Genomic DNA, 26,038 nt, shown 5'->3' with positions numbered 1-26,038 from the left:
AGGTAGGCCGTCCACTGCAAATTTCAGATAATGTTGAGCTGTTGGGATCCCCTATTTTCGGCAGTCCCAAATTCTTTAATAATTTTGCTGATTCTCTTTTTGACAAGGTTCATTTGTTTACAAGACTTACTACCTATTTTGGAAGACCCTGGTCGTTGGTAACTGTCCAGACATTTTGACAGCACAATATTTTGACACTATTTCAAGCACTGCTACACAGTATCAAGACTCAAGGTAGTGAGTCGCGCGGCCAGTAAAGCAGAAACGCGCGCCGCAGACAATAAATGACGCGACCACTACGTGAGGATTTTACAGGAACGAACGTTGTCAAATTCGGCCTTCCTGTAACTAACCCGCCACTTACGCTATCCCTCTGAAACTCTAGGGTTGAACTCATCGTGTCACTAGTAACTACCACACAAGCAGTGAAGCAAATCCATGCCGATTGTTTCGTGATCGAGATTGCCGACATCAAAGGGGAAGTTTCATTTTTAAAATTTTTTTTTATCGCATGCGGTTAGACGCAACCGCATGTGTATGCCTTGCGTTCCTTTGTGCATTCCGAACATTGATTGCCCTGCTATCGCTTCAGTATTCACTCAATCGCCTCAAGATTCACATCATCGATTTCACCATACATGATTACCCTACAGTCTTAACTTCAGCACCAAACGAAGTTTCAGTCGTCCTCAGTCGACCTAGAGGCCAAATACAAATCCCAGATTGTTGTTTTCCGCAATACTCGCTTGGCATGTAGGGCAATGTATCTTTAAACTGTTCTAAAAGTTTCGTTCAGATTGAAACCTATGTTTTCGAGAATGGCTAGTTTGAAATTTGAATTTAGTCGCCCCCACGTAATTTGCTCTCTAAGAATTTTACTCGGAATTTAAAGAATGACGCAAAGCACAACTGCGGTCACTGGGTATTGATGAACTGGCGCTCTATGTAGTTAATCAGTGCATATAGCCACAAAGAAGTGTGCTGCCATAGATTATAGTCCACAGATATGATCTATGGTGCTACATACCATCGTTCGTTTTTAAATTTGAATTTAGTCGCCCCCACCGTGACGTAATTTGTCCTCTAAGGGCGCGGCTTAAAGAATGACACAGAGTACAACTGTGGTTACCAGTTGTTGACACAAGCTGCGAGTAATTAGCACATGTAGCTAGCCAATTGTCACCATGCATTATTGCATTTTACAGCACCCTCACACAAAAATTACACATGTAATTACAACATACAGAGGACACATGAATACCAAACACTTTTCACAACAATAATGTAAGAATTGTACAATAATGACTGTAATATAACTGCTATGAAAATGTTTTCCAGTGGCCCGCCATGGTAGCAAGTCTCACATGACGGCATGTATATTCATCCAAACACAATGGGAGTAACAAGTAAGTATGATGACAAGTTGATATGACTCCATTTGTAGAATCCAGATGAGTGGGTGTTGCTCCAGTATGTCTAAACAGTTAACAAACATTCCTGTTATAAATACGTGCTAGAGTTGCAATATAATAGTATAGTATTTAAATGCAACAATACATAGTCTCCATTGCATCACTATCAAACGACACTAAGTGGAGGATATTGTTGCATCTCTAGTATGTACACTCTATCAGTACAACCTGTCTTAATGGCCACCAGTATAGAAAGACAACCTCTCTTGAAAAGCCAATTCCAATTGAGAATTTATACACTGTTACCTGTTTAATGAGTGAAGGTGGCAATAAACAAGTTCCACCGTAACTTATACACGTGATGTGATCCTGTATATTCTGTCAGTGGATGAGATCCACTTGGCCAGGACAAAATGTGACTCAAATGTCCTGGATGATCCATACTCAACCCACTTATGACCCAGTGGCACAATGGAACTGAGTATAGAGAATACAATTATAATTATTTCTAAGATGTGTGGATGTGTGGACACATTACAACACATGACATGTACATACAAGACATGCTACGTACTGTTTTAGCAATTCAAGTCACCAAATTATGTACGGACCAGTCAACAATGCTTTATAGTGCCCATCAGTAAACCTGAAGAAAAGTTATCAAAAATAAAAATTCACATAAGTACAATGAAGCCTCATTAATATGGCCAGCTGTGGAACCAAAAAATTTGGCCTGAATAACAAGGTGGCCTTATTAAGGAGGTCATAAAGTACTGCTTAGCTATATTTGGGACCAATAGTGAAACTTTTACACTTTGGGCTGACAGCCAACTGCCTAAGTCTTAAGCAGTGCCTTTGGTGCTCTAACAGATTGGCTGCCCCCTTGCTGCCAGCACTCACTGTCTCATACGCTGTCACACACTAAATCCATCTCTATAGCCAGTTAGAACAGCATGCTTCTTACCTTTTTTAAGGCCGCAAAATGCAGCCACCTCTTTAAAAAGCTAGGTCAGACATTTTTTGTCCCTACGGCCTGAATAATGACCAGTTTTCACTGTACTATTAGTGATTAGTGATCATGAAGGATTATTTATTAAGATACTAAGATATACAAACGCTACAACCTCTAAATATAGCAGTAAATTTTTTACCCTGGTCCAATGTCTCGTAATAATTGTGAGAGACTCTACTGTGACAAATACATGTTTATCATGATATGTACTAATCGCCTTTTTACAATTAAGTTTTACAACAGAAATACATGTATAGTTAAACTCACCAATTGTGACTAAATCCCTTCAACACGAAAAGACAAGTAATGAGACAACCTTGGAGACAACCTTGGAGACAACAGCCTCACAAGCCTATTCTTGTGCGCTTATTTAGTAGTAATATAAATTTTAAAGGCGTTTATTTACAACAGGACATAATTACTCGCCCTTCTATTGTCTCTGTACATACTTGCCTTTCTTTACTATTCTCATTTCATTTCACAAGATCTCTTGGCAGGGGCGTAGCTTCTTCACTTGAATTAGTCAATGCTTGAAGTAGATCGAGATACTCTAATAGAACAGTCACATTTCTACAAGTGCCATATTTTTATATTGTAAAGTCTGTAAGTAGCTAGTAATTTAAACTATACAATCCGATGCTAAGCAGAAGTTGTAACTATGCTAAATATTGATTGCTGTGTTACAGCTGTTTTGTGACTGCTCTAATAGAGTATCTTGATCGTTTTAATGCAGTACAAGATGAAAGGCAAAGTGTTATTAAGGGTTTACTAGTTAAAATGGGTGGTAGTTGACTGCAGTTGCATGCCACTAACAGGGCCGTCCAGAGAAATAGAGAGCCCAGGGAAAAGAGTTAAAGAGGGGCCCAGGGGCAAGGAAGAGTCTAGATCCTGACTGCTCTATTAGAGTATATCGATCTTTCTTTAAACAGGTATTCAAGGGGCCCCTTTCGGGCTGGGGCAGGGGGAAAAATACCCCAGTTACCCCCCCATCCCCCATGTGGGCGGCCCTGGCCACTAAAATTACAGTTATATTTTAATATTCTGTCATTGTAATCTGGGGTTTCTGTCAAAACCATGGAAACTCACTTACTGTTATCAACAGTGCATTGCTTATTCTAACAAAAAGTATTGAAATCCCATCCAAAAACAGCTTATAGCTGTAAAAAAAGTGCGCGTCCAAGTAAAGCAGAGTTAACTGCGACAAAAAGTAATGATATCATAATGCGGCCATGTGCGAGGTGTGCAAGTTGTAAAATTAATATTAGCTAATCAGATAATACAATGTTATTGTTAAAGTGTTAATGAGAACTATGTGATGCTGCTATTTTTAAGTGTGTGAGCATCTTCATAAATGCCACACAAATTTAATTCTCAATAAAGCAATGTGTATAGATTCTCTGATAGCAATAAATAGTTTGAGTTTGGCCGTCTTTCCTGTATACGGCAATGCTACGAACAAAGGAAAGGCGGCCAAACTCAAACTATTTATTGCTATCAGAGAATCTATACACATTGCTTTATTGAGAATTAAATTTGTGTGGCATTTATGAAGATGCTCACACACTTAAAAATAGCAGCATCACATAGTTCTCATTAACACTTTAACAATAACATTGTATTATCTGATTAGCTAATATTAATTTTACAACTTGCACACCTCGCACATGGCCGCATTATGATATCATTACTTTTTGTCGCAGTTAACTCTGCTTTACTTGGACGCGCACTTTTTTTACAGCTATAAGCTGTTTTTGGATGGGATATATATATATCTAATCAAAAACAGCCAAGCTGTAAAAAAGTGTGGCCCCCAAAAAGACCATGGTGAAAAAAGATGTGAAATCCAAGGTGGCGGCCAAGAAATGGCTGTGATGGTAGGTTAATGGTAAAAATTTTAATAACGACAATTCAGGTGAATTTGATGCTAAGACCAAGTGGCACAAAATTCACCTGAATTGTCGTTATTAAAATTTTTACCATTAACCTACCATTACAGCCATTTCTTGGCCGCCACCTTGGATTTCACATCTTTTTTCACCATGGTCTTTTTGGGGGCCGCACCTTTTTTTACAGCTTGGCTATTTTTGATTAGATATCACTTCTTTTTGTATTTGTATACTGCAAAGCCAGCCATAGGCTGGCTTTGGGGCTTTTTTAACCCATGTGTTTTGTTATTTACCACAGGAAGAAGAAAAGAACTTATAGAAGATTTTTAATATTTCAATTATTTTTGATTTTATTAGTGATTATACAAATTATATGCATATATTTATTACATGCCCATTATTCCCCACAGTATATTTTTTAGCAGCTGATCTCTCTACTGGGTGACTTAAAATATAGCTGAACTATATACAGGATGGTTTCTTTGTAGCTGAACTCTCTACAAGATAAATTCTTCTAGCTGAACTCTCTACAGGTGATTTGTTTGCAGCTAAACTTTCTACATCCATGGTGGCTTCTTTGTAGCTGAACTCTCTACATGATGGTTTCTTTGTAGCTGAATTCTCTACAAGGTGACTTCTTCTAGCTGAACTCTCTACAGGGTGATTTCTTTGTAGCTGAACTCTCCACATGATGGTTTCTTTGTAGCTGAACTCTCTACAAAGTGACTTCTTTTAGCTGATCCCTACAGGGTGATATGTTTGCAGCTGAACTCTTTAGGTGGTGATTTCTTTGTAGCTGAACTCTCTACAAGGTGACCTCTTCTAACTGATCTCTCTACAGGGTGATTTGTTTCTAGCTGAACTCTCTACAGGTGATTTGTTTGCAGCTAAACTCCCTACGTGGTGCTTTCTTTGTAGCTGAACTCTCTACATGATGGTTTCTTTGTAGCTGAACTCTCTACAAAGTGACTTCTTCTAGCTGAACTCTCTACAGGTGATTTGTTTGCAGCTAAACTCTCTACATCCATGTGGTTTCTTTGTAGCTGAACTCTCTACATGATGGTTTCTTTGTAGTTGAACTCTCTACAAGGTGACTTCTTCTAGCTGAACTCTCTACAGGGTGATTTCTTTGTAGCTGAACTCTCCACCTGATGGTTTCTTTGTAGCTGAACTCTCTACAAGGTAACCTCTTCTAGCTGATCTCTCTACAGGGTGATTTGTTTCTAGCTGAACTCTCTACAGGTGATTTGTTTGCAGCTAAACTCCCTACATGGTGCTTTCTTTGTAGCTGAACTCTCTACATGATGGTTTCTTTGTAGCTGAACTCTCTACAAAGTGACTTCTTCTAGCTGAACTCTCTACAGGTGATTTGTTTGCAGCTAAACTCTCTACGTCCATGTGGTTTCTTTGTAGCTGAACTCTCTACATGATGGTTTCTTTGTAGCTGAACTCTCTACAAGGTGACTTCTTCTAGCTGAACTCTCTACAGGGTGATTTCTTTGTAGCTGAACTCTCCACCTGATGGTTTCTTTGTAGCTGAACTCTCTACAAGGTGACCTCTTCTAGCTGATCTCTCTACAGGGTGATTTGTTTCTAGCTGAACTCTCTGCAGGTGATTTGTTTGCAGCTAAACTCTCTACATGGTGCTTTCTTAGTAGCTGAACTCTCCACATGACGGTTTCCTTTGTAGCTGAACTCTCTACAGGTGATTTGTTTGCAGTTAAACTCTCTACATGGTGCTTTCTTTGTAGCTGAACTCTCTACATGATGGTTTCTTTGTAGCTGAACTCTCTACAAGGTGACTTCTTCTAGCTGAACTCTCTACAGGTTTAATAATTTTTTTATTTTTTTTTATTTTTATTTTTTATTTTTTTATTTTTTTTTCTTACAGGTGATTTGTTTGCAGTTAAACTCTCTACATGGTGCTTTCTTTGTAACTGAACTCTCTACATGATGGTTTCTTTGTAGCTGAACTCTCTACATGACGGTTTCTTTGTAGCTGAACTCTCTACAAGGTGACTTCTTCTAGCTGAACTCTCTACAGGTGATTTGTTTGTAGCTAAACTCTCTACATGGTGCTTTCTTTGTAGCTGAACTCTCTACATAACGGTTTCTTTGTAGCTGAACTCTCTACAAGGTTACCTCTTCTAGCTGATTTCTCTACAGGGTGATTTGTTTCTAGCTGAACTCTCTACAGGTTATAATTATTTGTTTGCAACTAAACTCTCTACATCCATGGTGGTTTCTTTGTAACTGAACTCTCTACATGATGGTTTCTTTGTAGCTGAACTCTCTACAAGGTGACTTCTTCTAGCTGAACTCTCTACAGGGTGATTTCTTTGTAGCTGAACTCTCTACATGATGGTTTCTTTGTAGCTGAACTCTCTACAAGGTGACTTCTTCTAGCTAAACTCTCTACAGGGTGATTTCTTTGTAGCTGAACTCTTTAGGTGGTGATTTCTTTGTAGCTGAACTCTCTCCAAGGTGACCTCTTCTAGCTGATCTCTCTACAGCGTGATTTGTTTCTAGCTGAACTCTCTACAGATGATTTGTTTGCAGCTAAACTCTCTACATGGTGCTTTCTTTGTAGCTGAACTCTCTACATGAAGGTTTCTTTGTAGCTGAACTCTCTACAAGGGAACTTCTTCTAGCTGATCCCTCTACAGGGCGATTTGCTTGTTGTTGAATTCTCTACACGGTAATTTGTTTGCAGCTGAACTCTCTACATGATGGTTTCTTTGTAGCTGAACTCTCAATAAGGTGACCTCTTCTATAGCTGAACTCTTTACATGGTGTCTAGTTTCTACCTGATCTCTCTACAGGGTGATTTGTTTGCAGCTGAAATCTCTACAGGGTGATTTGCTTGTAGCTGAACTTCTTACATTGTGTCTAGTTTCTAGCTGATCTCCACAGTGAGATTTGTTTGTAGCTGATCTCTCTACAAGTTGATTTGTGTGTAGCTGATCTCTCTGCAGGTTGATTTGTTTGTAACTGATCTCTCTACAGGGCAATTTGTTTGTAGCTGAACTCTCTATAAGGTGATTTGATCTCTCTGCAGGTTGATTTGTTTGTAGCTGAACTCTCTAAAGGGTGATTTGTTTTAGCTGAACTCTCTACAGGGTGATTTGTTTCTAGCTTATCTCTCTACAAGTTGATCTGTGTGTAGCTGATCTCTCTGCAAGTTGATTTGTTTGTAGTTGATCTCTCTACAGGGTAATTTGTTTGTAGCTGAACTGTCTATAAGGTGATCTGTTTGTAGCTGATCTCTCTGCAGGTTGATTTGTTTTAGCTGAACTCTCTACAGGGTGATTTTTTTCTAGCTTATCTCTCTACAGGTTGATTTGTGTGTAACTGATCTCTCTACCAGCTGATTTGTTTGTAGCTGATCTCTCTGCAGGTTGATTTGATCTCTCTACAAGTTGATTTGTTTGTAGCTGAACTCTCTGCAAAGTGTTTTGTTTGTAGCTGATCTCTCTACAGGATAATTTGTTTGTAACTGAACTCCCTGCACAGTGATTTGTGTGTAGCTGAATTCTCTAGAGAGTGATTTAATTGTAGGTGAACTCTCTACAGGGTGCATGACTTGTTTATAGCTGAACTCTCTTTAGTGTGACTTGTATAATGTTCTGAATCTCTACAGTGATATAATTGTAGCTTAATTCTCCACAGGGTGACTTGTTTCTTGCTTAACTGTCTATAAGATTAACTGTTTGCAGCTGAAGTCCCTACAGAATAACTTGTAATGTGATAGAATTCTATAATGGAGTAAATAAATTAGCTGAATGCTCTATTAGGGTGACTGTTCTATTAGAGTATCTCGATCTCGCATTTGCTACACAGAGTTGGCTTTCGAATCATAACTCAGTGGTTTGTAATCCAATTCTTCTATACTACTGCAAGGACTTTCTATGAAGATTATTCCAGCTATACACCGATTTTCAGCTCATTGCTCTTAGCGGTTTGCCTAGTAGGCGTAAAAACTAATACTTTTATATTACTAAAAATCGATCGTGTAATTGTGACACAGGTTGGGTTTTGTGTCATATCTCCGTGGTTTTAATCTCGATTCCTTTCAAACTACCAAAAGGCACTCCTACGATGGTTACTCCATCTACATAGCAATTTTCAGCTCATTCCATGAAGCGGTTTACCCTGTAGGCGTGACAACAAATCGATCTTGTTTTACGCGAATAATCGGTCATAACGCCTGAACCATTCATTGGATTTGCACCAAATTTGATACTAGGATGCGCCTTTGGACTCCCTTTCTGTGTGCCAAATTTCAAGGCGATCGGAGTACGCGTTTGCGTTTTATAGCACTTTTTGCAAGTGTGCGAAAAGACGAAGAAGAAGAAGAAAAAAAAAACGAAGAAAAAAAACGAAACTTTGGCCGCTCATATCTCGGAAATGGCATGAGTGATTTCCTTCAAATTTGGAATGTAGACTCCCCTAGCTGGCGGGAAACTCTGCAGCAAATTTGATTTCAATCGGATAAGCCATCACCGAGATACAAAAGTGTGAAAATGACGTTTTCTTTCTTCCTGTCAATATACTCACGGTGTGGCGCGCCGGCTTCTTGGCCGCACGACACACTATCGTGTGTCTTGATACAAACTAGTGAATGATTTCAAATTTGAGTATAATTATAGCAACCATTATAAATCTACATAATTACGTTTTCTCAATGTAGCTAGCTACATAGCAAAGAAGACTTGCTAATAGGTAATTGTTTCTAATGGGTCATATGTAATGAACAAAGTAACATCCCACCAGACTTCTTCTCCTGCAATGAACATCCCACATCCTGACCAACTGTCTTGACTACGAACATAACTATAAAATTTTAATATTTGTAAGTTCATGTGACTGTAGGTTGTGGGAACATGTTGCCAACCTTTAATGCAGGCCTTGCCTGTGCTAAAGCAAATTTTTTACCAACCACCTTGTCATCACACAATGAATAATTTTATGTATGCATGTATATGTTAAATGTTTTTTTTGTCTGTAATTACCTGGGTCAATTATCAGCTGTGCTGTCTCGACCCAGTATATAATCATAATCATAATCATAAAGCATTAAAACAGTAAAACAATATAATTTGCATGTTATTATTATTATTATTATTATTAATTAGCAAAGCCCACCAGGGGCAAGACGCTAATGTTCATTACAATTTTTACATACAATACCAATCAGATTGTTCTTAAAAGTGTCAATATCAATCTTGTCAATATCAGAGATAGGTAGTTGGTTCCATTGAATAATTGTTCGTGGTAAGAAAGAGTATTTGTAAACATCGATTCTTGTTGGTAAGTGAAATAGCTTGAGGGGGTGGTTGGAACGAGTGTATGATACTGGAACTGATAGAGGTATACAACGATCAGGTATGACTATTAACCTTCTCAAAATTTTAAATAGCAAAGTAAGTCGAGTCATTGTCCTTCTGTCTTGGAGACTAGGCCATTCAAGGTATGTCAGCATATCTGTTATACTGTCGTGTTGTTGCTCACTAGATCTGAACCACGGTTTGTTTAGAACAAAACGAGCAGCCCGATGCTGGATCATTTCAAGTTTGTGTATACTTGTATTGTTGTAGGGATCCCAGATGGCTGAACAATACTCAATGGATGGTAGTAGTAGTTGTTTGTATAGGTGGTCTTTAATTTCTAGTGGTGCAGTGTGCAGGGTCCTTTTTAGGAAGCCAAGAAGTTGGTTAGCCTTGCTGCAAATATAGTTGATATGGGGGTTCCAGGATAATCTGTGATGAAGACGGATACCTAGATAGTTATGTTCCAATACTGTATTGAGTGGAATGTTGGACATTTTGTATGTAAAGTTACTTTTGTTGTGATGTAATGTTATTTGTAAAATGTTACATTTAGGAATATTGAACTCCATCAGCCAGTCGCTTGCCCATTTGGTTAAAGAATTTAGATCATTCTGCAGAATGTGATGGTCATTTGGTGTTGCTATAACTTTGTAGAGTAATATATCATCTGCAAACAGTCGTATTTCACTTTTGATGTTCATAGCAATGTCATTGATATAAATTAAGAACAGTACAGGGCCAAGTACAGACCCCTGAGGGACACCAGATGTCACTTCACAAATAGATGATTTGGAGCCTTCCACTACAACTTGTTGTGTTCGACCGTGGAGAAATGATTTCAGCCAATGTAACATGTTTCCTCTAATTCCATAATATTCTAATTTGTATAGGAGTCTTGAATGTGCTACTTTATCGAATGCTTTGGAGAAGTCTAATATTGCAGCATCAACTTGGTGGTTGTTGTCCATGTGTTTAGTAATATCATCAATGGTAATGAATAGTTGAGACTCACAGGAGTGTTTGGATCTGAAACCAAACTGGTTTTCTGATAGGATGTTTTGGTCTTCTAAATGCTTCATAATTTGACTTACTAAAATATGTTCCATTGTTTTGCAGACTACAGATGTGAGTGAAATAGGACGATAGTTTCTTGGGTCAGATTTTGTGCCTTTTTTAAATATTGGAGTAACATAGGCATGTTTCCATTCCGATGGAACAGTACCAGACTCTAATGATTGTTTAAAGATGTGAGTTAATACATGTATTCATTTATTGATAGCTAAGTGAAGTAAACAGGTGTTTTGTGTACAGTACTTAGCCAGTGTACTTAGCCAGTGTAGCTAGTGGAAACATGGAGATTGCTTTTGATACATAATAAGCTAATATTGTGAAAAATCTTTATGAATGGCTGTGTTTAAAATTTATCGATTATATTTTTATTTCAATGAAACTTTTATGGGGTGTCATGGGCTGCTCACTCACAAATATAAGCTATTCACCTTTGCAATCTGTTAAGGAAAAAATAAAGTATTTAATATAGTAAATAATTATGATGGGATTTAGGATTGCAAAATTAGTTGTCTTACAAAGGGGTGCAGCCGCGGGGTGAGTTTATGGTGGCACCGCTTCTGAAATCACTTTATACATCCTTATAGGAGTCTCTGTGCCAAGTTTGGTGCTTTGGTCCACTATGTCACGATTTTGGCAAATTTTTGACTTAACAAACCAGACTAAATGGACCTCTTGACTTTTTAGGGCGTGGCACTTTTATTTTACGAAATGATCACGTGAACGCGATTTTTGTAGGACAAAAGTAGTGATGGAAATGATATGATATGATGATATGATTACAGGGGAAAAAAGGCATAAGACTGTGAGCCCTGCTCATGTACAAAAAGAAATGAGTGATTACGTACGAGAGATAGATCATGAAGCAAGGAAACATTATTTGATTATCATTGTTTGAAGCTACATATTGTTGATGAAGGTTTTCGTGCTGATGCAACGTTGTAGTGAGTCGGAACAGTGCTCAGGCGGAAAATCTCAGTGAATCTGAAGTGTGGCGACGTAAACAAGTACTTGATAGACATGCCAGGGACCTTCAAAACGAAAGTTTAAAGGTCTAAAAGTATTTTGAAGTGTCTTTGACTGATGTACGACTAACAGTTGCGATGCCACCATCAGTGTGTTGGCAATGGAGCCTGTCACACTTAGTTATCAGTGACTTATCACTGTCCGCAAAATTTTACTAGACACCTCATCAACTTCCGGTTCAGTTTAACTATATACGTAGCTATGTCCGCTGCCTTTCATTTCCGCAGTCGCGTCGGCGTGTGAACGTGTCGAGAAGTTTGACTAGCTAACTGTCTCCAAGTGGGATTCTTCATCTGTGTGCTACGTACGTAGATTGGTCCAAGAATCGACAATACATATAGCTACATGGTCTAGCTACTCAGTACCGACTGACGTTCAAGGCTTTTACTTCAGGGTGTCTCTTCAGTACAAATTAAGCGGCCGGTAAGCAGTATCTTCATATTATTATTATAGTTCATTGTGCAGTACCGAAGTAGGTGATATAGCAGTGTGTAATCATTCTTATAGTGGCACTCTGGCGTGGATTCGCTGCACATTGTCCTTTCGTTGCTTCGTTCTGCTACAATGTGCATCCGGGGAACGCGATCCATCCTTCATCGTTCCAACAATGCTTCCCCGGAGATGAACCATATTGCTGGCCCTAGGGACTTTTAGTTGTCCCCCTTTTCAGTTGTCCAGCTCCTTGGTGCTGGGGGTGGTAGGCAAGGGCAGTACATCTAGCCCGGGATTTTATAGGTTAGCTAGATAGCTCAGTTGCTGCCTATAAGCTTACACTGATAGCTAGCTAGCTGCCTCAGTCAGACTGACGATCGCTGGCAGGCATAGAGCTGGTCAATTTGTGGCAGTATAGCCGGCAGTATAGATCAACTTCACTATACACTAGATCAGACCCGTGAGTGAGGAGCTAGCATTCTATTATTATTATTATTATTATGATAATTGCAAAACCTCGCAAGCGAGTATGTAAGTGCTAGTAGCGCAGCATCCCGAATTAGCTAGTCTATATAGCTAACTCAGTTTGTAGCTATATTCCAGACTGGAGGGTTTCTTCTCCTTAGGAACTGCCGCCAGAGTGACTACGTGCATGTGCTTGGAGTCGCACAATTGTGCACCGGCGAAACATTGATACTCAAGTTAAGGGAACAGTTAGTACCCACACTCACTCAGAGTCGCTGACACTTAAGGGAAAACAGTACCCACACTCACCGTGGGCTGTCTTGATGCGTTTCTAAATTTCTGGAACTCGCTTGCCAATTCTCACTGATCTTACTGCTTTTTTTTTTTTTTTTTTTTTCCTCCGGCCCTAATGGCACTCCCTTCCTCCCACACATCTCTATAGAATGCTAACAAAATATTTGAAAAATTAATTATAACCTACTGATCTTACTGCTGCATGTCAGTGTAAAGAAGGAAGGCCTGAGTACCAACAAATAGTTTCTGAGCTTCATCGCTTGAGCTTCGTGAGTCCGGTAGTACTATACTGTTGAAATTGGCTGCTTTGGCCATTAGCTACCTTAATGAGGCCATTACGGCAACGAAAAACATTTCAAATCAAAGCTTCTCCCATTCCAAAACAACACCTGACAATGCATCAGCAATTGCTATCACCGCGTCCCAGAGAATATTCTTCTCGCAGCAACCCGACTTGGACTATAGCTAATTAACTTCACTATCGTGTTTTAATTATTTTTGTTATTTCTGTTTGTTTTGTATCCATCCTTGCCTTAATTGCCTACTTTGACTCTGGCCTTTATATGGTCGCATGTGACTGAGGAATTGTATACACATTATTTTAACATTTCATCTCATTTGATGGTTTCAAAAAATAATGCTAAGTATGAAATGGCTTACTGCCAACACTTGCTAACACGAGATATGATAGTTATGGCTAACATTATAATTGACTTTCTTGCACATCTGTCTGTATAGTGTTTACCAGCTCTTTTATGCATGCATGTGTTGTGGTTTTGTATAATTGGTTATAGCTAGAATACAAAGTCTAAAAGCAAAGACAGCCTCAGTAGAGCTAAGCTGTAGCTACATGGTTGTGTCATGTAGATAATTAGCATGCATGTTATTTTTTAGACAATTACCATGGATGCATGCATTGTAATTGTCTTGTTATTGTGTAGTAGTAGTAGAGACATAATTATGTTATGAAGCCATTACAACAAATTGAAATCATTAGATCATAAAATACCCTAACCAAATGTTTTAATGTTATTTGTGACCAGGCCTGCAAAAATAGGGCATGTGGGCACAAACTGCAACCCAAAATCACATAACAGGTTTTAACTTGGCACTGCATGGGACTACATATTTACATTCTATAACTTGCAAACTAAATTTTGAATAATTTGTAAAAGGTACATGGCCATTCCTTAATCACATAAAAAGTTACACACCATTACAATTTGAAGAAGTAGGCAAATTTTATGTGTCCACATATCCTATTTTTGCAGGCTATAGGTCACATATATCAGATGTTTGAGTCATGGAATTTTCTGTTACATACTAATTATTGTAACATCTTTAAACAGGTTGTAGGATCAGGTGTCCTACTGAACATCAGCTTTGTGGTAAAGATAAAAAGTTTTTAAAAATTATTACATGGTGTAGTCCCCCCATGTGGAAAATGTAATTATGTGTAGCCAAAAGTCTCCATAGTAGGTATGTGGAGTTAGCTACAAAGGTTGTAGCTTATTGCTTGCAATTCTAGAAAGTGTTATTTGTTGACCTGATTAAGCAAAACTAAAGATACTTATGATGAAATTATGATTGATTGTTACATACAGTGTATCAGTAAAACCAAATTTTCAAACATACCTTCTGTAGCTAAAGTCTTTGAGCAGGCTGTAGGACCAGGTGTCCTACAGACCTTCAGCACTTGTGCTGTAAAGCATTAGTAAATATATAAGAGGTTGAATGCAGAGAAGATCACAGACCCCGGCTGCTGTGGCTCCTCCGGCGCGTACCTAGACTGCACGTTGCAGGGGAGCAAGTCACCACTGGGTCTGGGATTTTTTTCTGCATTCTTCAATGTTTTAGTTACATGTTTCAGACTCTCTGTATTCACCGGCTTTTATAGCCTTCTCACAGGTCCCTAGTGGGATAGCATTTAATTAATAAAAAATAAAAATAGCTATAATAGTCAATATACCTAATTTCAAAATTAATGCATGATATGGGAGTGCCCTGCAATGCAATGATTACACAGTACAGTAACACATACAGTCAGTACAGAAATCAGTGAAGTGATTTAAAATTGTTCAATCAGTTGTGTACAGAAATTTAACGTGTTTCAAATTTGAGTTCCCAGAAATAGAAACTACAGTATGTTAGTTTAGGTAAAATAGTTCTTGTCCTGGAATAAAACAACTGGTAAAAGTTCCATCCAGCACATAAAGCAGCACAATTAAATGTATATTTGAAATATGCTAGTATTACATTTGAACTGTGCTAGTATAATAATTTAAAAATGAAGTATAGGGATACAAGCAAGTGAAAGAATCGTATCACAGCATAGTTCAGTGGGAAAGTCCTTACTTTGGCACATTAGCTTAACAATATTATTTTGTTCAATGCCAAAGTAAAGACTTCCCACTGAGCTATACTGTAATACCATCATTCATCTCTTGTTTTACTACTTTTTATTACATAGATCCCTGCTTCATTTTTAAATTAACATTTTTTTAGAACACTATGCTTTTTGTATTTCATACAAAAGCGCTTGTGTCATAATAAATACAGTCAGGTTAGAAATTGAAGCTATAGAGAAAACACAGAGACATTACGGTGGTAAGAAGCCATCAGTATACTAACAAACAAGGGTATTATCCATGCACATAAAATACCCCAACCAAAATCCTTTATAGCAGTTATGTGATATGTGACCATATCATCACATCGGTATGTATACTGAATGTGATAATTTCCCCTAGCAAATTAAATTTCATTTAGGCCTAGATGTTTATACTGAATGTGATAATTTCCCCTAGCAAATTAAATTTCATTTAGGCCTAGATGTTTTGGGCACTAGCTGTTTCAGTTTTCTTGAAGTAATGCACATCAGAGTGTTGCATTGTTGTTAATGAATGTTAATTAGAAGGTACACCTTTGCCTTTGGTTGTGATTCATTCTTTATGGCTTTATGCTCCAAAGAGTAGAGGCCTCACAGCTGTCAATGTCTGTACTCAAGTTCAAGCTAAAGCTACAGTGTATCAGAAAAGTTTAGTGGGAAGGTTTAGTAATTTGACAACCTTTTTGTCAAGCTAATATCCTCCAAACTTTATCATCTATATTGTTGACCAAAAATGGGATAAATAATTACCGTATTTACTTTGTTAGACGCTGTGGCATTTATTACCTTAGTTCCAAAAATCAATATGGTGACTATTCAAAATTAGCCACCACTTGATGCTCCAAAACAATGTTTAAGCTGCCTCTATTTTTTGCCTCTACTGTTGAAATCAATTGTGGCATCACTCAAGTGCGAATACAATTGAAAGAGCAGTGTTTAACCAAGGAAATATGGTATTTCATCTTTCTGAGGGTTGGTTATCTAACATTGCATGTCTTAGATTATATAACCAATGCTTGTTTATAATTGTGCAGACAAACCAGCTTGTTGATTAACTATGCTGCACCTGTATTTTAAGTGGATTCTTTTCTGTTTGTTCATTGTGCCTACAATGACTGAATTTAACAGAGAAAAGCTTTACTTGGAAGTTGATGACAGTACAAGTCTGAAAAATGTATTTGACTTCATGGGTACATGTTTTAAGCCGAGTGATAGTCAGTGTGATGGTACTAACAATGCCTCTGCAAATTGTGATCCCTCTAGTCACCAAGTTTGTTGCAATTCGACTTGTTACGATACCATTGAAGTCATGTTTGCAAGTGGAAGAGTACACATGTTGACAGAAGATCATACCATTACTAACTTACAAAATATTTGCTTAACTGTAAGCCAACCTGGTATACCATCCACTATTAACTGTGCCAGAGAAAATTACTCTGCTGATGCTAACCCAGGAATTGCATTTGTTAACATCACAAATTTAACCATTGAACATTTGATTATTGTGGGTTGTGGGATGAAGCATGTTAGTACTAGCATATCAAAAGGTGGACAGTTCATTACATTTCTTAGTGCACTGTATGTCCAGAACAGTACAAATCTATCAGTACGCAATGTTAATATTTCTAATAGCAATGGTACTGGATTAGTGATTGTTGACACAAATGAAATGGTCAGTATACTGAGTTCAGTTTTCAGAAACAACAAGGCATCAAAATCAAATTCTGTCCTTAGTGGTGGTGGAGGAGTGGTAATTGAGTTTACTGAGTGTTCCCCAGGAATACTAGGTTGCAACTCTTCCAATTATCAACTAGTTAACAATTCCATTGTCATAGTGGACAACTGTATATTTGAATACAATAGTGCCTTGTATAATGTCAGTGAAAATGTTGGAGCCAATCTTGATGATAGAACATTTATCGGGTTTGGTGTTGGTGGTGGTCTGTCACTACAATTCAACGGTTATGCCACAGATGTCTTCGTACATGCCATTGTGACTTCATCCATTTTTTCACATAATGAAGCTAACAACGGAGGTGGCTTAGCAATATATGGCAATTACAATACCACACATATTAATGTAACTGTATCAGGATGTAAATTTCTTAATAATTCTGCTACATTCTTTGGTGGAGGAGGCATTTTAGTTGGCTTTGTTATATTCAATTCAGAAGAAGGCATTTTGCACAACACAATTATTTTGGACAATTGCACTTTTCAAAGCAACCAAGCTGTTGGTGTAGGTGGCGGGCTATCATGGCATGGTGGTACTGAGCTACTTGGAACATCACAAACTAACTTCTTTGCTGTTAAAAGGTCTTCATTTGTTAGTAATAAAGCTCAATATGGTTTTGCCATTCAAATCAACAAGGAATATTTTGATATCATAGATAATGGTACCTTTTTAAACTTGATGATTGACAGTTGTAATTTTACATCAAACAGTGCTAATGTTCTGTTAACGTCAGCACCCAGTGGTGTAGGTGCTGTTAGTGCATCAAAAGTAAACTTGCAATTTAGTGGAAGCTCATACTTCATTGCCAATAATTCCACAGCATTGGTAGGAGATAGTTCAGAACTAGGGTTTCATAATAATTCTGTGACAGTGTTTCAGAACAACAGTGGTTTCCTTGGTGGTGCCATTTTATTAATGAGTAGTTCAAAAATAACTGCCCATTTTAATAGTACCTTGATGTTTGTGAGAAATACTGCTGTGGTCAAGGGTGGAGCCATTTACGTACAATTTGCTACCCTTTTTGACTACCTTATATTGTTTGCTTGTTTTATCAGATACCCCATAGCCGTCCCGAATGGAGATGATAATGGACAAGGTGCACATTTTATTTTCATAGACAACAAGGCTGCTGACAACCGGAGTAATTCTATATTTGCTACTACTCTTCATCCATGTATGAATACTTATTCTATAGATTTTCTTGATAAGAGTCCATTTTGCTTTTCTTCAAATCCTAACAAATCAGGCAGTAGCCTATTGCACAATAGAGAGCACTGTTTAAATGACACTCATGATCAGCTGTCTACTGCTGCTGTTGAATTCTGTAATGTTTCCACAGAAAAGCTTTACCTTATTCCAGGAAAGGTACATGACTTAAATGTTTGTATAGCTGATGAACTGGGCAATCAAGTTACAGATGCCCAGTTTGTAGCAACTTGTGCAAACACATGTACTGACACTTGTCCTGATCCCAATTATGCCTCTTCACGGTCCTTCTCATCCAAGCCTCGTGTACTACCAGCTTATCGTACTACCAATGGATCAATACAGTTGGCAGGACCTCCTGGATCAGTCTGCCAGTTGCAACTACAAACTATTGCAGATTTTCAAATATCTGGTATGTGGTCTGTGGAATTATTAAATTGTCCTCCAGGGTTTGTTCAAAACAGTGATGTGTGTGTATGCTTGACTGACCAGCTGTCGCAGAATCCTGCCATCCTAGGCTGTGAACAAACAAAATTTCAAGCTTATTTCAATTCACTGTACTGGATAGGCTATAGATCAAACAACACAAATGATTTAGTTTATGGTCCATGCCCCTATCAGTACTGCTATCAAGGGTCTTATGTGTTTGATACAAAACTCCTTCCATCAGTTGGTAATGTGACAGAGCTAGACAGGTTTGTGTGTGGAAACAGCAGCAGAACAGGACGTCTCTGTGGAAGTTGCATAGATGGCTATAGTGTTACATTAAACTCACCCATATTTACATGTGAAAAATGTAATAATGAATACAAATTAGGATTTCTCTATTTGTTTCTTTCATACATACTCCCAGTCAGTATTTTATTCTACATCATCATGACTTATGACATTAAGGTAACCACCGGATTGCTTGGTTCTTTTGTTTTCTTCGCGCAACTTATTTCTAGTGAATATCATTACATATTGATTTACACCATCAATGCAAATCATCCTCAAGTTTTGAAGACTTTCAATGCAATACTTGGTATTTACAGCATTTCAAATCTTGACTTTTTGAACTACGATATTTTTAAATATTGCATATTTCAAGGTGCAGGAACCATAGACATGGTTGCCTTTGAGTTGTTGCTTTCTCTCTATCCAATTTTGCTAATTGCAGCATATGCCTTATTCCAAAGATACTCCTACATTTTCCAACGACTATGGTGTTTTAAAAAATTTACCTTTACAAACAAGTCTATTACACATGGAATATGTGCTTTCCTCATTCTCTGCTTTACTAAAGTGAACTTACAAGCATTTACTATACTTATTCCAGCAGAAATATCTCACCTTGAAACAGATGATTCATATGAGAAGTTAGTTTATCTACAAGGAGATCTAGACTACTTCAATGGAAGACATATTCTCTATACAGTTGGATCAATCTTATTCATCGTAATGGTTATCGCAGTTCCGACTCTGATTTTGCTGGTGCACCCTCTAATAATGCAAATTGTAATATATTTCAACTGGGGAGAGACCAAACCTGTATTGCTAATTAACAAGTGTTTAATGATACACAAACTAAAACCTGTTATTGATTGCTTCCAAGGAAAATACGAGGACCACTTACAGTTTTTTGCTGGTTTGCAGATATTCTTTTATCGTACAGTTTTCTTCATTTTAGTAGTAGTAACAACACCTAATATTGATGACTCACTGCTATTCCTTGTTGGTTATTTTATTGTGATCACTCTAGTTCAAAGTTTAGTAATGCCTTTCAAAAACCGCTGGGATAATGCTTTGTATACAATAATCTACACACTGATGTTAGCTATCCTGATGATTGAGCAATATATGATCAATTCACAAAAAGATGAACATGTTCTAATTGGATTTCAGATTGCTTTATGCTTGCTACCATTATGTTGTATTGCATCGTACCTTGTTTGGAGGCTGGTTAAAGTTGCAAAAAAATACCTGAGGAATTTGAAATTGCAAGTTGAAAAACCTACACAGGTAATATAATTTATACAGTATATAATTATGCTGTCAATCAGGAAAATTTTACCATCAATTTTTTTGGTGATTGCAGATCAACAAATTAAAGTGAACTAATAGTAATCCAATAATATATTTTTGGTGCCACCAACAAGGGAGTTTGGTTGTGGCTTAATGTTATGGTTAATTCCATTGCAATCAAAGAGCTCCAGCTTAGAGTAGAGTGGAACCTCTCTAAGATGGACACCATTATATAGGGAATTTATTTCAGTCCTTTGTAAAGAAATGTCCTTAGTTAAGGAGTGGACAACCCACTAATACTGTTATTTGGGACCTATGTGTGTGTGTTTTATCAAGGGGTTGTCTGGAATTCAAGGGTGTCCAATAAGAGGGGTTCCACTGTATTGCTTTACACTGATGTTAAGTCTCAGATCCAACTGGGTTGCTCGTGTTTTTTTTTTTTTAGTTAACTAGCACCTTGTATTTCTTTGAAAACAAACACAACGATTGGATATCATTTGACTTCTGCTAACTACACTATGCTTTAAAGTCACAAAATAATTTTTTGTGATTTAACAAAACAACTAAGAAATGTTGTTGAAAATTTTCTGATTTATGGCATATTCATATTATTTGTTTTGCTAAGTGCTAAGTACCGTAATTCACTTTATTTTTGTGCAAAAAAACAATTTGTGATAAAAATATTTGTGTAAAAATATTTTCGTATGATTTACGTGAATGACTGCTCTATTAGAGTAGTTCGATGTTTTCTAAAAAATTTTGCGTAAGAAATTTTCGTACAAGTTTTGCATACAAAAATTATTTTACAACGAAAAAAAGCAAATTACAGTAGCTACTCTCAGTAGAGTACACTCTGATAGGCATATAATATATTCACACAAGCTAATATTCAAAATTCTTCTATATACATAATCATTTAGGGCTGAAATTCGAAACACAAAGAGTTGTAGGTTTACAATTCAGGGAATTCTCTAGAAATTTCAGACTCTCATGATTATAATGGGTTATCAGTGGCGGATCTCAGAGATGGTTTCAGGTTCAGGAAGTTTTCAATAACTGTGATCCCAGACTGAACAGCTGTTAACTTAGCTCAGTGGCCTATATAGCTACATAGATCACTAGCTACTAATGAACCAGTAAAAATTACTCCACAACATTGTTTCACAGTTCAATCTTACCAATCCAGGCTTTCGCAGAACTGCAGAAACAAAACAGCACTTGTACTCATTAAAACAATAATTATTTTAGAAGCAATGACATTTTCAGTGATTTCAAAGGTTTAGCCAGTAGAAAAGATCCCAATATAATACACTATGTATAACTCCTAGTGATTTTATCACCCGCACGAATTGTAAATAAATTGGGGGTGCACACACTATTTTCAGAGGGGATTTCAGATGAAACCATTGCAATCCCCTGATTATTTAATTCCCAATAACTAGAGACCCGTCGATTTTGCCAGCAAAAATTTTTGGCATAATGGGTTGGTAAAAGCAATGAGCAAAATGCTGGCATAATAAGTGCAATTTTTGTGAAGTGGACATAAAAATTGCACAAAAGATCGAGATACTCTAATAGAACAGTCAGACGTGCCAAAATATCGACAATGCATAGCTAATTGTTACAGGAACAACAAGTGACAATCGAGATACCCTAATAAAACCGTCACACATGTTAAGCAATATTAGCTAGCTTCTTGCTTTACATGTTAGAAGTAATAGGCCAGTTTCACATAAGGCCTTAAGAATGCAATCAGTGTTAATTGTCTATTGCATAACCACTGAATGCTGTGGATGCCCATAAAAATTGAAGCCATTGGGAAAACGATGATAACCGGCAGTAAAATTTTGGTAACTTACAAAGTATACGGTATGTCCTAATTTTCTGTACATGGAAAGAAACTACATTGATTTCTCTTTTGTTTCGTGGTTGTCCACTGTGAATAGGACGAAAGATGTCCGAGTTAGTAGGGTGGTGAAGTTAGAAATGTCACCAGACAAGGCTTTCCACAGCTGATATTTGTAAGTTTGAAGTCAGAAAATAACACAGGAACTTCAACAAGTCTTAACAATAGCCTTTGTTGCGAATTGCTTTGCAGGAAAGCGCTGAATTGGCATGAGATCTAATAAGTTAACAGCATGTTCAGGGAGCCCAGATACATCATCCAGGTGATAGTAAGGCTTGCTCTTGTATTGTACATCTGGTAAACAAGGATAACAAGCAGCTGCTTGTGTGTTTTGTCTCCAGAAAACATTTTTATCATGCATTCTAACCTTTATTGGCTCATAACTCGCTAATGGCTTAACTCGCTAATGGCTTAGCGTATTTACAGCAGACAAACACCACAGGGCATAGAAATCAATGTAGTCTACAGTGCTGCTTTAAAAACTAGGATATTTCCATTAGATTCCATGCGACAATAGATTTTGTGTCCGTGGTTGTCCATTTCCCAATGGCTTCTGTACATTTTGATGGCTAACCACAGCATCCAGCAGTTGCACAACCACAATTAAAAGATCAATTAAAATATTTTCCCTTACATGAAACTGGCCTATTATTCTGATTGAGATACTCTAATAGAACAGTCACTTTAAGGCAAAACTGTAGCTTTGCACTTGGAATTAACAAAGATCAGTGCTGAGCAAAATTTATAATTCTTGTGCAAAATATGGAGCATAATAGGTGAAAATTAAAAGAATTGCTGGAAAGAAAAATAGGTGGGAAAAAAAGCAAAATTAACTGGTCCCTACCAATAACCTCAATTAGGATTTAGGATCACAAATTTAGATAAGCTTTAGCAACTAGGGACCCGCCGATTATGCCGGCATAATAATAAGCATAATAGGTGCCTGAAAGCATTGAGCATAATGCTAGCATAATAGGCAGAACACTTGTGCATTACCATAATTCTTTCTTATCAAAAACATATCACAGAAAAAGATCGATATACTCTAATAGAACAGTCAGAGAGCTGACTGTTCTATTAGAGTATATCGATCTTTTCTGTGACATGCACTTTGACAAGCAAGGATTTAGAGTCTGTACTCAGCAACTTACTGTTTTCCCATAAAGTGCAAATTTACTAGGAACTTAGCTATAAATATTGAGCATAATCTGAGCATAATAGGTAAATATTGAGCATTAATTTAAGTATAATAGGCAAAATTTTGAGCAGTGCAGCATAGCATAATGGGTAAAATAATGAGCATAACCGGCGGGTCCCTATTAGCAACTTTATATGAAAAGCTCATAAAATTCCCAAAGGGCACCTTTGTTTCAGTCCTGAGTTTACAGAGGTCAATTTGTTTATTAGTGTACAACAACTACATATAAATGGTCCCACAAGATAAGTTTTACAACATGGATCAATACTGTACAATTTTCTTTTGACTTTTTAGAATGACTATGACCTTTCGAATATATCAGAAGCACTTATTCGTACTCTTGATGACGATAACCTTTATGGAGAGGATGATAATCAATGACTAGCAATGTGTTCATAATTGCTGTACTTTTAATTGCAATAGCATGATTTCACATTATTATTCAACCCTTTACATGCACACACACACACACACAAGATTATACACAACTATGAGTATCTATGGAATTGAGTTATACATTGTGGCTGTACATGTACATCATAATTAATTTTTGGTTTAGCTTGTATTCATAACATACCATGTTCAGTATTCTCTGGTATTCTCTACAGTATATGTAAAGGATCTGAAAAGGGGGTGTCCAAATTTTTAGATACACTTAGATAGTCTAATATTTCAGAAGGCTCAGTCTCGCATATCAATGGTGTATGGCCAGTTTTCATTCTCAAACAGCTATGCTCGACCTCATCCTCTTCATACAATTCTAAATAGCTTGCGACCACTTCGTGGCCTAAGCCATTTATGAATTATATGATGCCATCTCATACTTCCAAAATCAATACATACATTAGGGATGCAACAATACAGGTAAATACCATATTGCATATTGCCTTAAAAATATTTCAATATATTGCTGTATTGCAATAATTATTTGGATTAAGGCCTTTGGTTATGTTGAAGTGCTATACTTGTGTAATATCACATGGATTTAAGCTTCATAAGATACAGCAAATAGCATTAGTGTCATGTGGTGTACACCCACCAGTCAAAAGCTGCTTATAATGGCCAACAGTTATTAAATAGGCATTACAGTACAAGTAGGCAATACTACAACCAGTACTGTTTGTTTAGGATATGTAGCTTCTAAAACATCAACAATAACATTCTGGTGGCTTTGATGCTCGCCCTCCAGGAGGGTGGCAGCTGAATAGGCTAATTATCCACAAGCCACAGCCCATTACAACCCTGCAATATTACACAATATATGTGACCGAATTTTAAATCACCCTTATGGGCGCATTTGACACATTAAACATTTAGTTTTGAAACACAGCATTATAAGTTAAAGTCCGACCCATTTAAGCATAGAATAAACTATAGATACATTGAATTACAAGAAAAGATTTTGAAATATTTGAAAAGTGTTTTCTGCTATTAACAGCACTAGGCTAGTTTCAGAAATTCTAATTATTTCAGGTGCGACCATAAGGGTGATTTTCCAAAATTCGGTCACATTGACTCACATATTGTAACACAGCAATATATCGATATGCTTCATCACACATATTCTATTAAAATATTGCAATATATCGATATATTGTTGCACCCCTAACGTACATCTTAAAATCTCCTGCAGAACATACTCCCAGACTCCCCACTTTGTAAACACATTAATTACTCATTCAGGTACCGGTTACAATTTCTAAAAACTACCTTTTCAAAAACCTAGATCTGCCACTTGAGCTGACTATGGTAATACAGTACAACAATAACTGTATTGAAATCTAAACAATCCATGTTTAGCCAATCTGTGGTGCATCAGCTAACAAAAAACAAAATTCAGTGTGTAACATTACAAAAATATACTAAACACTAAAGTTGTTGCTTGTATTATGTTCCTAAATAACAAAACATGCATGTACAAAACCTAGCATCTATAACACAGTTGTTTGCAAGCATAAAATGTTAGATGAGCATTGCCATTACTGCAAACAACAGCAGAGCTAGTAGTCCAAGTCCCTTCACCATATCAGCTCCACCACCACCAATTTGCTAGAGTGAAAACAACAAAATATATTATACATAATGAACTATTTCATCATTACCCAGTCACATAATACATACAGTACATAAAGCGAGGCTTTAAAAATCTAGTACTGCATTGAAACAATTTCATGGCTCCCACCTCTGATTTGTATTAAAGCCCCAAAGGCTACAACTAGCTTCTCAGGTGGCTGCTTTAACATTGATTTATAATGTAACTGCCTAACTGGTCTATACAGTAGGAGGATGTTGCAATTACTTACTTCACATCTAGTGGAACTGAGTGGAACATTGCATAATGATGAAACCTTGCTCAACTCTTGTGTGCCCCTGAAAATGTATTATTCATAATTATATGCACAAATTTAAGCCAGCTACATTAAAACACCACATACGTGTGCAAATTATATGTAAATAATTTAAACTGCATTCCAATACTTTAATGTTAGGGTTGTGCTAAATATATGCTGAGAATTAAACAACAAGCATTACAGCCCAGGATACGAATTATGACTATAATTAAAATGAGCACTCCATGTACCCAAAGAAAGAACATAATAAATGCATCATGCATGCATTACTAAAATGCAATTAAAGAATTAGCAGTTACAACTGATTATTACACTTTGCGAAAT

At 37.1% G+C, this 26,038-nt stretch overlaps 2 protein-coding genes and 1 long non-coding RNA gene across 4 annotated transcripts in view; 1 reads left to right on the top strand and 2 right to left on the bottom strand.

The window, feature by feature from the left end:
* Nucleotides 1-254: 254 nt before the first annotated feature.
* LOC136266316 (uncharacterized) lies at nucleotides 255-2,781 on the bottom strand. The gene is made up of 3 exons (XR_010706055.1): nucleotides 2,692-2,781; nucleotides 1,987-2,058; nucleotides 255-1,889 (listed from the first exon to the last, which is right to left on the bottom strand). It is a non-coding gene; the product is annotated as an uncharacterized lncRNA (long non-coding RNA).
* Nucleotides 2,782-11,433: 8,652 nt separating this feature from the next.
* On the top strand, nucleotides 11,434-23,951 carry LOC136265661 (uncharacterized). Of its 2 annotated transcripts, XM_066060556.1 has the most exons (3): nucleotides 11,434-12,157; nucleotides 16,349-20,256; nucleotides 23,658-23,951. In XM_066060556.1, the coding sequence occupies exons 2-3, from the start codon at nucleotides 16,372-16,374 to the stop codon at nucleotides 23,742-23,744; spliced, it is 3,972 nt and encodes a 1,323-aa protein (XP_065916628.1). In that variant the 5' UTR covers nucleotides 11,434-12,157; nucleotides 16,349-16,371; the 3' UTR covers nucleotides 23,745-23,951. The 2 variants fall into 2 exon arrangements, 1 of the variants encoding a protein (XP_065916628.1); XR_010705670.1 differs by lacking the exon at nucleotides 16,349-20,256.
* Nucleotides 23,952-25,078: 1,127 nt separating this feature from the next.
* Nucleotides 25,079-26,038, bottom strand: part of LOC136266268 (uncharacterized) — a 40,017-nt gene continuing 39,057 nt past the window's right edge. Inside the window, exons 15-16 of the mRNA XM_066061276.1 lie at nucleotides 25,667-25,733; nucleotides 25,079-25,412 (exon numbers count right to left, since the gene is read on the bottom strand). Coding sequence (XP_065917348.1) covers nucleotides 25,326-25,412; nucleotides 25,667-25,733 — 154 coding nt within the window. The 3' untranslated portion in view covers nucleotides 25,079-25,325. The remainder of the gene's footprint in view (nucleotides 25,413-25,666; nucleotides 25,734-26,038) is intronic.

Source organism: Dysidea avara, chromosome 9, assembly GCF_963678975.1.
Source record: "Dysidea avara chromosome 9, odDysAvar1.4, whole genome shotgun sequence".
Taxonomy (NCBI): Eukaryota; Metazoa; Porifera; class Demospongiae; order Dictyoceratida; family Dysideidae; genus Dysidea; species Dysidea avara.
Note: the sequence above shows the minus strand (reverse complement) of the source record. Positions and strands in the feature narration are given on the sequence as shown.